Source organism: Vulpes lagopus, chromosome 13, assembly GCF_018345385.1.
Source record: "Vulpes lagopus strain Blue_001 chromosome 13, ASM1834538v1, whole genome shotgun sequence".
Classification (NCBI taxonomy): Eukaryota; Metazoa; Chordata; class Mammalia; order Carnivora; family Canidae; genus Vulpes; species Vulpes lagopus.
Genome location: NC_054836.1, coordinates 54,858,219 through 54,872,820, shown reverse-complemented (window position 1 = coordinate 54,872,820; position 14,602 = coordinate 54,858,219). Strand labels below are relative to the sequence as shown.

Sequence of the window (14,602 nt, the reverse complement as noted above, 5' to 3'; positions counted from 1 at the left end):
TAGTCGCTTGCTATGTGCCCTCCTCTGGGTTGTGTGCGAGATTTATGGCAGTAAAACAGTCAGCAAGAGAGTCACAGTCCTTTCCCTTACAGGGCTCATATTTTTCTTCCCTTTCTAATCTCTGATGAGAGTGCAACTCTATGAAGGCAGGCACCATGGTTATTTCCCTTCTGCCTTTAGGGCACATACACTTGGCACTCAAAAAACATCTCTTAAATAAGTGGATAAATGAACAATGGGAACCTGTCATTTCATCTACTTCATCTCACAAAATCCTGGGACTTCCATAAGACAAATCCAATAGTTTAATGGTTATGTCTACAGATGCCAGACAATTTAAAAGTATTTTAAAGTAGGCCACACATGGTTTGGCTGCTGATTTACGCTCCATTGTCTCGTTGTTCTGATATCAGTTCCTGACTGGAGAAGATGGAGGTTTTCTGGGGAGTAGTTTTTGCACATTCCATTGAATCTTTCCCTGCTCCACTAAGCTTCTAGTCCCTTATGCCTACTCTGCAGATGTTCCATAGATGGCATCCCAGATGGTCCTCACCCATTGTAATTCTCTATAGAAGACCTCAATAATTTAGGCAAAATTAGAGTTGATCCCATCTTATACTTTACTCTGTCTCTGTATACAGTGGCCTACAGAGGAGATGGTAGTCTTGCTCTGAGGAAGGAAATGGATTCATTTGAGTTCTTTTTTGCAACTAATATTTGTGAGCATCTCACAGCTTCTTGTCTTCTTTCTTGTTTTCTTTGATTTTTTTGCATTTGACATTTCCTTCCCTTTGCCCCTGTGCAGGACCATTTCCTTCCAATACCCAATTTATAACCACTTTCTCTTATAATTGTGTTTTTAAAATCAACTGCTTTTTGTGGCATTTTTATTTTTTAATTATTTTTTAAGATTTTATTTTATTATTTGAAAGAGAGAGAGAGGCAGCGGAGTGGAGGGGCAGATGGAAGCAGACTCCCTGCTAAGCAAGGGAGCCCAATGTAGAGCTCCATTTCAGGCCCCTGGGATCATGACCAGAACTGAAGGCAGACACTTACCTGACTGAGCCACCTGGGCACTCCTTTGTGGCATTTTTAATTCATTGTATACACCACTGAGCTTTTCCTTTGCTCTCCAGTCATTTCAACTATTTACTCAAGAGCCATTATTGCATAGTGTTTAGGAAGGCAACCTCTTGCATTGCAGCTCTATCCCTTGCTAGCAGAGTGATGAGAGGCATGTTATTAAACCTCTCTGTCTCTGTGGCTTCATCTACATAGTACAGTAGGGATTAAATGATACTTCCCTCCTAAGGTTGTAACAAAAAGTAAATGAAATAATGTAAATATCTTAGTACAGTGCCTGCTACCTGTTGCAAATTATTATTATCATTATTGCTTTTACTGTAGTTGATATTAATACTGTCCAACTAGATCGTAAGCCTGTAGAGCCCTGGGATCACATTTACGACTCCTCTTGTACTCTTGGTGTAACAGCAAATGCAATAAGTACTCTAATGAAGGCTCTTAGAGTCAATGGATGAAAAGTAAAAAATGAATTAGCTAATGAACGTTGTAAATTCTGATTCAACATACTTTTCTTAGAACAAGAGGTATTTTTCATTTGTAGGGATACAATGTTCTTTAGTCTTCAATTACATCGTATGATTCGTAAATCCGAAGACACTATTTATAATGTACATTTTGTAAATGTATACAGATTAAGAAGGATTAACTAAAACTGTAAGATAATCTAAATAGCTACCCTAAAAAAATTATCACTGGCATTTTAATGAAATGTTATTTTACAACTTTAAAGCTCATAGCAATATAATTAGTAATATGTGTAATCTTTATTACCAATCTTAATCTTTTTTATATGACTGAAAAATTATTTTATGGTAGTACAATTAAAATAATGCTAAAAATGTCAGCATAACAGAATTAAACTAAAGTAACTACTACAATATTGTACCCCAAACCAGCTAATTTAAATGCAAAATACTTTGTAAAGGCTATTTATCTGGGCTAATGCATGTTAAGGGATTTAAGGAGTAGTTTGTGTAGCTGAATAAAAGGAAAAATAAGCACTGTACAGCAATCTTTACTATTGTTTAACATGAGGGAAATATTAAATAGGTTTATATATAGGCCACTTGAGGAAAATGTATTAGAAGCCACATCACAGCATAGTAAATATTAAGAGGACTGGCAGGCAAAACTACCTTCAGAGTCTTTTAAAGGAAAAGCTTGACATACTTAAAATTGCACTTATGCAATTGATGTTATATTGCTAACTGGGATAACTAACCAGAATTTTAAGGCTTGTTTTTAAAAGGGATTTCAGGCTACTGGACAGTTGTCCAGTTGGCACATGGCACCAGCCAGGTTTTTCTCTGAATGTTTCCTTCAATTCATAATGGTCTACACAATTATTATTAAGTGAGAATATGGAAAGTTTTAAAAGTAAGATTATTTATTAATTTATGAATTTATTTATGTAATCTCTATACCCACCACGGGGCTCAAACTCACAACCCTGAGATTAAGATCAAGCCAGGTGGGGCACCTGGGTGGCTCCGTGGTTTAGTGTCTGCCTTTGGCTCAGGGTGTGATCCTGGGGTCCTGGGATCGAGTCCCACTTCGGTCTCCCTGCAGGGAGCCTGCTTCTCCCTCTGCCTGTGTCTCTGCCTCTCTGTGTGTGTCTCTCATGAATAAATAAATAAAATGTTTAAAAAAAAAAAAAAGATCAAGCCAGGTGCTTTTAAAAATAAGATTCTTAAAAATAAAAATAAGGAATGCCTGAGTGGCTCAGTCAGTTAAGCATCTGACTCTTGATTTCTGCTCGCATCATGATCTCAGCGCCCTGGGATTGAGCCCCAAGTGGGCCCACACTCTGCAGGGAATCTGCTTGAGATTGTCTCCCTCTCCCTCTCTACCGGCCCCTTCTCCTGTTGGTGCTTTCTTTCTTTGTCTTTCTCTCTCTCAAATAAATAAATACATCTTTATAAAAATAAATCTAGCACAGAAATTTCAAAAAGTATGGAAAAAAATCACTTAGATTTTCACTACCCATAATGCAGCATACTTCATACTTAGTATATATATTTCTAGTTTCTGCTCCATCATGGATAATTTTTAAAATATTTAATAAAAAATAGTTGTGATTATGTCCCATGGAATATTTATATATAATATACAAAAATCCAAGAAATATAAAGTATATGAAAATTACTAACAGTAGTGAGTCAGCTATATTTTCCTTGTGTTATTTTAGACTTCCTTTTCTAGAACCTCAAAAAGTATTGCTACTTACATATTTATTCCAAATTTTGGTTCAGTTACATGTTATTTTGAGAGCTATTCTTAAAAACTTGATTAGCATTGAAAATATTTTAGTAAGTTTAAATTACTTCTTAAAACTATCATCTAGGGCAGCCGGGGTAGCTCAGCGGTTTAGCGTTGCCTTCAGCCCAGGGCGTGATCCTGGAGACCTGGGATCGAGTCCCACGTCAGGCTCCCTGCATGGAGCCTGCTTCTCCCTCTGCCTGTGTCTCTGCCTCTCTCTCATGTGTGTCTCTCAAGAATAAATAAATGAAATCTTTTTAAAAAAACTATCATCTATTAATATCTTATGCAAATTATGACAGAAGCATAAACCATAAATCTGAAAGAAGTGGATGTTGTAGTGTGTCTATCGTCATAATTCAATTCTTGAAAATGTAACTCTGATTCACCAGATGATACTACACATGATATTTGTTTGGTTTTATTTTGTAGGTCTCAGCACATCTGGAAAGTCCTACGAAGTCCCAGCTACAGAAAGTCCAAAGACAACAAGTAAAACCCTTCATGACCCTTGACTACCAGATTGTCAACCAGACTCTTAAACGGTCACACCCTCCAACACCAAACAGTGCGCTTCTGGTACAGCATGGACACCAGTCTCCTGAGAGTGACACTGGCCTTACTGGAAATCCACTCACCAAGTTACTAACTGTTGGGAAAGAAGATGACAATGTGGAATGGCATGTATGTCTAATAGCTACTTATGAAAATATATAATCAGTTTTTTAAAATTTAAAGAAATTAAAGTCTACATTTTTATAGTAAACGTTCCAAATGCAAATGCATTTAACAAAAAGGGTGTCTTAATGTACTCACTTATAATAATTAGTTATGCACATATTAATTACAATATATAATGAAATATAACAACTCATTTCTTAATACCTCATTTCAGTTGTATCTCAATGTGAATCAAAATCAGCTCTAACAGTAATTTATGTTAGGAAGATTTAGCTTTGTAAAGATTTTCTGGAATATTTAGTTAAAATGTTTATCAATAGTTATATTATCTTAAATACACATTAAAATAAAACAGGAAGAAGTTGTTTAAATAGCAGTCAATATGCGCTCTAAAATAAAAAAATCTTACTGCACTTAATATTTTATGGAATTATATCTGGATTTCTTACTGTTAATTATTCATTTATTTCTATTTTCAACAAATACTTGTCTACCATTTACTAAATAACAGGAATTTAGAGGTGTGAGGGATACAAAATGAATAAGAATGTGTACCTTCATGGAAGGTATATTTATTATATTTATTGTGACTCGCTTGTGAATGAAATTTTGAAAAGCACTAAAGAATGAATTGAATTGGCAAACTACCAGACCTGGGGAAAAAGATTTTCTTTAATATTTCAGTGTAGAAAAACCACATTTGTAGCTGAGCTTTCTATTCTTTTCCTTTTCTTTTTTTCCCATTTGATTTGTCAGAGGGAGCCACGGTCCTATGATCTCCCACATTTAATCTCCCAATCTACATTCCTGATGATTATTACTGATTTCAGGTCGCTGCTTTTTAGCTATGAAGTTTGTAGCCTTCAGTCACCAAAGAGTAATGCTCAGTACCCCGTTATGTGAATGCCAAGTGGTAGAGGAAGATTTCGTTTTTTGCACATTTTATGTTAATCTGGAAAAGGGAGAATAATAAGTATCTGGTAGACTGTTTAATAAAATGTAAAACAACCACAAAACGGGACTCATTGAAATCCAACACTGAGCATAAATCTCTATATGTGTTATCTACTGATAACTGTCAATAGGTGGATATATAAAGAATTTTTTAAAAAATGAATGTAGAGTTAGTTTCTCTATTCACTCTATGAAGAGCATAAAAAATATGTAGAATGAAAATCATCTGTATAGTAAATATTAGAACTCAACCCATACAATTTATCTTACAACCACCTTTCCAAAGTTCATTGCATTGTGTGGAAGATTGATTTCTAAAGGAAAAAACAAATCCCAAAGGATATGCATATGCCAGTCAGTTCCAGGCAAAACCCAGACAATGATCTTATTATGTATCTTATGAAATATGTTTTCTAAAAAATAAGAAAGGATAAGGAATATATCTATATCAGTGTTCTCAGTTTTTCTTAGTAAATGTTTTTATTCCCTAGGCACACAGCTTACCTTTTCTTTTATAATAGTTTTTACATTATAAAGGAAATTGATGTGATTTTAGTGGTCTTTCAGGTGGTGCTAGTCAAAAGGAGTTGCTGAGAAGGGCTGAAAGCCCCAAGAGGTGCAGAGCTCTAGGGGCAATGTGCACGTTGGTTACAGAAAATGTTTTCTATTTTTTAAGCCATTATACTTTCAACTATGTGTATATAGTTTCTTCTATCATTAATGTCTATTTAATCGTAAGTTTATTCAACGCGTTATTGTTTTAATCAGTGTGAGTTCTCTTTGAAGTCGACTTACCACGTGCACATTTTCACATACTGCCACCATGCACAGCCTTGTTATCTTTCATAGCTAAGATGTATCCTATGTTGTTGCAATTTCCTAATATTCTTTGATTCATGCTAGGAGTCCATGTCACAAAGCAGCAAGTGTGCAGTCTTTAGAGTCAGACCATATGGGGTTAGAACCACCACTTACTAGCTGCATGGTCTCAGTCTTTAACCTCTCTCTTCCCAGCATTCCTACAACTTGAAGAGTTGTTTTGATGCTTGCATTTTTAAAGTTCCTAACACAAAGGCAGAGTGGGGGCTCAGGAGATGGTGGCTGTTGCCATCCTTTGGTGTTTCTTTCTCCTACGCTTGTCTTCCTGAGACATCATAGAGTATTTTATTAATTCAAAGAAGATCTCAGAAATCATAGCTACCACAGAATAAGTCTGTGAGAGCATCTTTAGAGTCAGGATTTGGGAATTGGTATTAGGAGTAACGTGGTGATTAAGGGTCTCTGACACAGTGCAATATAAAATCAAAAGAAACTTTTTATAGCCTAGGCCTTTCCGGGATAAAATTTGTATTCATGGCACACAAGACCCTTCCTATTTAACCCTGTCCTCCTGACTCAACTTCTCATTCAGCTGCCCCATTGCACTCTGTGCTTCAGCCGTATGGGTTCAGCCATATGGTGATTCTCACAGTGACCAGGTTCTCTCTTCTTATGCCCTTTCTTTACCAACTACTCATTCAGTCTCCACCATTTGTCTAGATTATTCTAACTCTTCAAAATCCATTTCAGGTTTCTTCTCTAAGGAGCTTTTACTAGTGGTTCCCTGTGTGGATGAGCACTTATTCTCCGACTTCTCATAGTAACACCTGTGTCATGTGGATAAAAATTGTATTTTTCAACACAGCATTTTCACAGCACATACTATCTCTTAATTATTCATTTTCTTGTTTTCTTATCTGCTGTACCTCCTAGAAACTATAGGTTGAGGGGAAGAGAAAAAAAAGTCAGCAAATAATTATAATATTATGTAGAAAGGATAATGGTATAGATAGGAGCATGAAAGTGCTGTTTTCATTCAGAAATGTCCATAGTAAGACTTAGAGAAAGTGCCTAGTGGGGGTATTTACACAGATTAGGGAGCATGAGTAACGAATAAAGGTGGAGGGGACAACCCAGGTGGCTCAGCGGTTTAGCGCCAACTTTGGCCCAGGGCCTGATCCTGGAGACCCGGGATCGAGTCCCACATCGGGCTCCCTGCATGGAGCCTGCTTGTGTCTCTGCCTGTGTCTCTGCCTCTCTCTCTCTCTCTCTCCCTGTGTCTCTCTTGAATAAATAGATCAAATCTTAAAAAAAAATTTTTAAAAAAACAAGAATAAAGGTGGAGAACAGCAGAAAATGGGGTGAGCAGAAAAAGAGAGGCAGGTGGCACAAAAGGTGACAAGAGATGACGACAATAGACAAATCACAGAATCCATGTCAATCAATTTCAAATCCTTGAAAGGTTTAACTGTGGGGGCTGGAATGACATAATCAGATTTGACCATTATATTCTGTCCTCTATGTAGAAGAGGAATGCATCCAGGAGGGAGAGGGCCAGCTGAGAGTTAGAGTTGAGGTATGTGGGAGACCACCGTGTGGAGATGCCAGTAACAGCTAGAGATCCAAGTTCACCTTGAGGAGAGTAATCTAGACCGGAAAAAGAGATTTGAGAGTTGCCAGCACATGGGAGATACTTAAAAGCTCAAGTGAGAAAGAGAGCTCCTGGAGATCATGAATATAGTCAAGTCAGGAGAGCAGGGAACCAAGGATGGGATGGAGCCATCAGCAATATTGAAGGGGGGGGGGTCACAGAGGAGAGACTGTCAAGGTAAAATAAAAAAGACAGCCAGCGGGGTGTCATCGAAGCCAAGAAAGAATTAGTATAAAGAAGGAGGGAATGAACTATACACTCAAGCGTAGCAGCCAAGTCTACTGAAGTAAGAGCTGATAGTATCTATTCAATCTGGCTGTTAAGCAGTCAAGGACAATAACAACAAAAGGAATTTCAACAGGATGGTGGGCAGAAACCATTTGACAGGAGGTGGAGAAGTTGCAACCTGGGATGTTTGGGATGACTGGAAAGATAATAAGGCAAAGACAGAGAGTCATAAACTGAAAATTGTTTACTTGATCTGCAACAGGGTCTAGATTGGATCTACAAGGAAGATTGTGTTCTGATGAGTGAGATAATGGAATTTAGGATTTTAGAAATGGAGTGGTTTAGGGGATGACAAGACTCAAGGCCTGGCTAAAGAACAGGTAAAGAGAAGGCTAAATTCAGATTTATGATTTTGAGAGAGGCGAGTTAAAATATTCAACTACAATTGTTGATTTATTTTTCTGTAGAATTGTGACAAATTGTTGCTGCAGGTATTTTTAAGGGCATGTGAATTTCTGATCACTTGGTATTACTTTTCCTTTAAGATTTTATCTTGAATTTTATACAGCCATTAGGCATAGCATTGCAACTGTGATTTCCTTTGGTCATATTTGTGGTACGTCTTTTCACTTTATTTTCAGCTTTCTCTCTTTTTTTAATTTTAATTAATGATACAATACCTAGATTCTTGAAGTAGTTCACTTACATTCTTGTTATTACCATTAGGATTTATTACCTTTTTAATGTTTTAAAATGCCTATGTTTCATTATTTGCCATTTTTTCTATCCTCCATTGAACAGGTTAAGTTTTTCTCTCTTTTCTTTTTTTGTTGCTCTAACTTTTTAAGGTACATAGTTATATTTTTCTGCATCTATATCATTGTTTAACTAGGTCTATGTCATACCCTCAAGTGAAAATCTTCCTGAATATGGTCTTTTTTTTTTTTTTTGAATATGGTCTTATCTTCTTGTTCTCACTTACCTCCCTGTATTGAGATTTATAGTATCTCTCTCTCTCTCTCTCTCTCTCTCTCTCTCTCTCTTTCTCTCTCCCTCCCTCCCTCATCTCTCTGTCTATCTATATTCTTGTTTAGGCCACAAAAATTTTACTTTTATTCACTCATTTTTCTTTTTCTTAAGATTTATTTATTTGACAAAAAGAGAGCACTTGCGCACACTTGCGCATATGCCTATGGGGGGACAGGAAGAGAAAAGTAGACTCTCCACTGAGCAGGGAGCCCCCACATGGGGCTTGATCTCACAACCCTGAGATCATGACCTGAGCAGACATCAAGAATTGGACACTCAACCAACTGAGCTACCCAAGCACCCCTATTTATTCATTTTTCTTATATTTTGTATAGATTTTATAGGGTTTTTTACCCAAGATTTTATTTATTTATTTATGAGAGACACACAGAGAGAGGCAGAGACACAGGCAGAGGGAGAAGCAGGCTCCCTACAAGGAACCTGATGCAGGACTCAATCCCAGGACCCCGGGGATCACAACCTGAGCCAAAGCCAGATGCTCACCCACTGAGCCACCCAGGTGCCCCAGATTTCATAGTCATATTTATCATCTAACTGCAGTACCTCCTTGAAGAGTTTTTCAAAGGCTTTTTGCCTTAAAACTTCTGAGTTCTGTCTTAGAACATTTTTTTTTTTTCCTTAGAGCAATCTTATTTTACCCCACATACTTAAAGGATATTTTACTGGTTGTAAATGTCCAGGTTCAAAGTTCTTTACCTTTTTATTTTATTTTATGTATTCATTCATTCATGAGAGACAGAGAGAGAGAGAGAGAGAGAGAGAGAGAGAAAGAGAGAAGCAGAGACATAGGCAGAGGGAGAAGCAGGCTCCACGCAGGGAGCCGGACGTGGGACTCGCCCTGGGCCAAAGGCAGGTGCTAAACCCCTGAGCCACCCAGGGATCCCCAGTTCTTTACCTTTAATACTTCAATTATTATCCCATTTTCTTCGTGTACCCAGTGTTGAAAACTTTCATTGCTGGTCTTTTGTAGATATTTATTTTTAAACGTGTCAAATCTTATAAATGTTCTATTGCCTTCAAGTCTCATAGTGCACATACCTATTAACTCCATTTTTTTAGTTAAAATAATTTGCTTATTTTATTATCTTCATTTACCATTTTGAAGATGCTTATTCTGCTAATTTGTAATTCTTCTTTGTCTAATATATTATTTCTGTTTCATCTGATATAAAATGTTGTGTTTATTGTCTTTTTAAAGACAACAACTGGATTCCTAGGTTTGATTAATTTTGAACATTCCTGGAAGCTGTGAAGGAAGGTTTTGAATGGATTTTAGCTATTAAAATCAATTTAGGATAATGGAGGAACCAATGTCTTCAATAAATTAGGGGCAAAAATAGTCAAGTCAGTGGGTGACAAAAATGAAGGATAGATGTGTTAGAGAAGCAAAGAAGAGCCTCCAAGGAGGATGGGTTTTCACATGTAGGAAAGAAAGGGTTTCTGGTGAAATAGGAGAAATCTATGTTTATTGAAAACAGGGAAAAATTAAATATGCAGGAGAGTGAGTCATTTAGGATGCAAGTTTCTGGGAAGAATGGGGAAAAATGATATATGTATATATTATTTTGGTGAAACTACTAGAGATACTCTAAAGAAAAGCATTTATCATAAATTGTGTTTAGCATCGTTCTTTCCTCAGGTCTTCTTTACATTTGTCCAGTACAAATTTGTTGTCCATGTAATGATAAATGTGAATGAGAGAAACATCATGAAATTAAACTTTGAGTTTAGTAACAATCAAGAACATATTTTAAAACTTTCATGGACTATGCTAAACAAAAGAAACAAAATATGCATATTTATTACCCTAGATCCTTTAACAATGTCCATTGTTATTGGACATGCAATAACGTCTAATGTCCAGACCATATGTGGAATCCAAAAAACAAAACAAATGAATAAACAAACAAAAAAAGCATAATCAGACCTATAAATACAGAGAACAAACTGATGATTGCCAGAGGGAATAGGAGTGGAGAATAGGCAAAGCGGGTGATGAGGAGTGTGAAGTACAGGCTTTCAGCCATAGAATGAATAAATCATGGGAATAAAGGCCCAGCATAGGGAATGCCCTCGATGGTATTATAATAGTGTTGCATGGTGACAGATGGTAGCTACACTTGCGGTGAGCATAGCATAACATATAGACTCATCAAATCACTGCGTTGTACACCAGAAGCTAATGTAGCATTGTGTGTCAACTGTACTCAAATTTAAAAATTAAAATTAATTAATTATTTAAAAAATCCAGACCATTGTCAAGAGCCCGCACCCTTGAAGACGGTACTCGCGAACCACATGTGGCTATTTAAAATTTAATGTTAAATTAATTCAAATTCAATAAAGCCTTTAAAAATTGAAGGATATAAAAAAAAAAAACTTAATTCTGAGCCTGGGAATTTGAATAAAAACTTGAGAAAGGAAGACTTAATCCCTCAGTTAAACTAGCTACATTTCAAGTGCTCAGTAGCCACATGTGGTTAGTTGCTATGGTATTAGACTGTGTGGATGTAGGACATTCCTATGCTTGCAGAAATTGTTGGGGGACACCACTGGGCTAGAGGGCTTTGCAACCTAGAGAACATACTTTTCAACTTCGTCTCAAACTTATCTCCTGCTCCCTTCCCATTGACTAACCTTCACGTTCCTACGTTAAGATCTTTGACATTTTTGCTTCCTTTCCAAGACTACTCATTGCCATGTTGTTCATGTCTTTTTTTCAAATATCAGTAAGCCCTTCTCTGACCATTTCTAGTGCAACACTCATCCCCGTCAAGCTCTCTCCCCGACCTGCTTTAATTTCTTCAGATCACCATTTCTTATGAAGCCGTTTATTGTCTCTTTCCTCATTAGTGTTAGAGCTCCAAGAGGGCAGAGACTTTGTGCTGCTTGCTTTTACCGTTCTAGTACTTACAACGTGGTCCTGCAATAAATAGTGCTCCACAAATTTTTGTTAAATTAATGCTAAAGCGCATTCCAATTTTTTGGCATATCAACTTTAGGAGTATCTTAGTGGAAGTCTGGATATTTGATTCTCTAAGGTTCTCAGAAATCTTGCGTAGAAGATAACAGTGACAGAATCATAAAATGTTTTTATCTATCTCTCCAAGTTTATCCTCATTGTTTCTGCACATGTTATAGGAAATTCAGAGTACTACAGCTGTATAAATTCAGCATTCTCATTATCTTGGAGTCTACACCATATTTTAAAATTTCATTGAAGAGAATATAATGGGAGAGAGGAGAGCGAGAGCCAGAGAGAGAATGGGGGGAGGGGGGGAACAATCAGAGTATTTTTAAAATACAAGCTTGCTTTTATTTATTTATTTATTTATTTATTTATTTATTTATTTATTTATTTATTTAAAGTTTGATGAGGAAGTATTTCTTGTTGTTTCAAGTCTTTATTTAAATTCTAGTTAGCTAACATTAGTGTAATATTGGTTTCAGGAATAGATTTTAGCGATTCACACTCACATACAACACCCACTGCTCATCACAAGTGCCCACCTGCACTTCCACCCCCCATTTGGCCATCCTCCACTCACCTCCCTCCACTAACTCCCTCCATTTTTCCTCTAAGGCTAACAGTCTCAATGGCCTCTGTTTTTTTAAAGGCAAACATTTAAAATATTCTCCAACTAAGTAGAGAAAGGAAGGAAGGCTATTTTAGAAAGGAATTTGAGAAAGGGAGTAAAAAGCTGATTTAAAGTAGGATTTTAGGGGACGCCTGGGTGGCTCAGTGGTTGAGCATCTGCCTTTGGCTCAGGGCATGATCCCAGCGTCCTGAGATCAAGTCCCACATCGGGGTCCCTGCATGGAGCCTGCTTCTCCCTCTGCCTATGTCTCTGCCTCTCTCTCTCTCTCTCTCTCTCTGTGTCTCATGAATAAATCAGTAAAATATTTTTTAATAAAATAAACAAAAAATGAAGTAGGACTTCAGGGCCCATTTTCCAGAATTTCAATCCTGCCTTTGCCACTCACCAGCTTTGTAACAAGTTATTGCACATTTCTTCCCCTCAGCTTCCTCATTTGTACAACGGAGGTAATGACGGTATCCACTTCATATTTGTTGTGAAGGTTAAATGTGCTGGTGTATGTGAAGCACACAGGAAGTGCCTGGCTCATCTCCCGTCCCCGCACTGTATGCGTCTGCTATTGTTACTATTTAAGGGGTCAGTGGTTGTTGTTGTTTGTTGATATTGCTATTATTATTATTAGCCATTAGGGGAAGTTGGATAATGTGTTTCCACGTAGTTTGTATCCATGTAGACCAATCAGCTGGTTTGACCACTGCTGTTTGAATATCCACCTATAAGATGCAATCAAAACATTTCAAAAGGAAAATAAAGTTTGTAGGAAGTCATCTCTCTACATGTTAAGTACATGGGCTCTGGCTTGAGGCACCTCATGATAACCACTCTATTTCTATAGATACTGATTTCCAAGGACTAGCCCAGGGTGGTTGGCCCAGCCATCACCTGCCGGCTGGTGGAAGCAAATGCATGGAAAAGGGGCACAGATCAAAGAGTGGCAGGATTTCTTCATTTTAAGTTCTGAAGTATTCTGGGTTTTGATATACATATAACCTTAATTTAAATATCCCTTAAAACTTTTAAAGATTGCTAAATTCTTTTTCTCTCTGAATTAGGCTGAAGCACAACTCTTATCATTATGCACAGTATTCTAAATGTATTATATTTTGCTAGATGGAAGACGTTATTGAGGATATAATCGGTATGCAATCAAGTTTTAAAGAGGAAGGAACAGACTCTCCTCTGCTATTGCAAAGAACAGTAAGTGTTTCCAGACCCGAGGAGGTCAATGAGATTGAGATAAATAATGGCATCTGATGATAAGGAAAAGGCATTCAATTTGATTAGTAAATGGTATCTTTTTCTATGCTTTTGATGCAGTCACAAGATAACAGCTGAATATTACGAAATATTATTGATGCAGAAAAAAGATTATGTAATGTTATTGAGGAAGATGATAGGGCTTGTGATATTCTCTCCATCTATTTAATCCCTATAAACATCCATCTAATTATATATTCTAATCTGCTATAGCATTTTCTATGAATGATTTAATTTTCAGATTTCCTGAATCACAGCACACAATCAAAACACCCTCATGAGCTAATGGCTAAATTTTGACTATTTTACCACAACCGGTACCATTTTACCACAACTGGACCATCAGATTCAGAGGCTCTACACCTTGTAGAGATGAAAAAATTATAACAAAAAAATATGACTTTACTTTAGGACCAATAACCTGAGATCAAAGATGAACTTAAGTAGAACAGGCCTCACCCTACTTGAAGGCATGCGGACAGACATCTATGTGGCAATCAGCACAAATTCCTGGAATGACACGTAATGAACGGATGGTTTCTTATCTCCTGTTTGATTGCTGTTACCTCCTCATTACTCATTTATTAATCACTAAAAATGTTATTTGTAAAGGGTGTGTGAAGTCTTTTCATGTACTTTGAAGAGTTATTGTTGGTTTGCTTATTGTCTTAGATCTTTTAGAAAAATGAGAAAAAATATGAAAGATTGTGATTGAATTGTTATTTTAGACATTTCATTTAAAGAAAATACATTTTGACCATATTATGTGATACAGATATTTTTCATCAGTAAACAAATGAGCTGGGATACGTGAATGATGAACATAAAAAGTCAAGACCTGAAGAAAAAATTACTTTTTTCTCTTTTATTTCTTTTGTTCCAGACACAATATCTAGAAAGAAGTATCCCTTTCCTCCTTTTCTCTGGTATGCAAGAGCTCATAGGACAGGTCACTAATACTGGTATTATCTGACAAAGGTCAAATGAGATTTAAAACCTAGTCTTTTTGCAAGTTTTA

The 14,602-nt window shown here is 36.7% G+C and overlaps 1 protein-coding gene across 2 annotated transcripts in view; it reads left to right on the top strand.

The window, feature by feature from the left end:
• The window catches only part of TFEC (transcription factor EC), a 103,068-nt gene that overhangs the window by 53,057 nt on the left and 35,409 nt on the right, over positions 1 to 14,602 (top strand). For both annotated transcript variants that reach the window (XM_041727703.1, XM_041727704.1), the window contains exons 2-3: positions 3,778 to 4,029; positions 13,438 to 13,524. In XM_041727703.1, coding sequence (XP_041583637.1) covers positions 3,850 to 4,029; positions 13,438 to 13,524 — 267 coding nt within the window. In that variant the 5' untranslated portion in view covers positions 3,778 to 3,849. The remainder of the gene's footprint in view (positions 1 to 3,777; positions 4,030 to 13,437; positions 13,525 to 14,602) is intronic.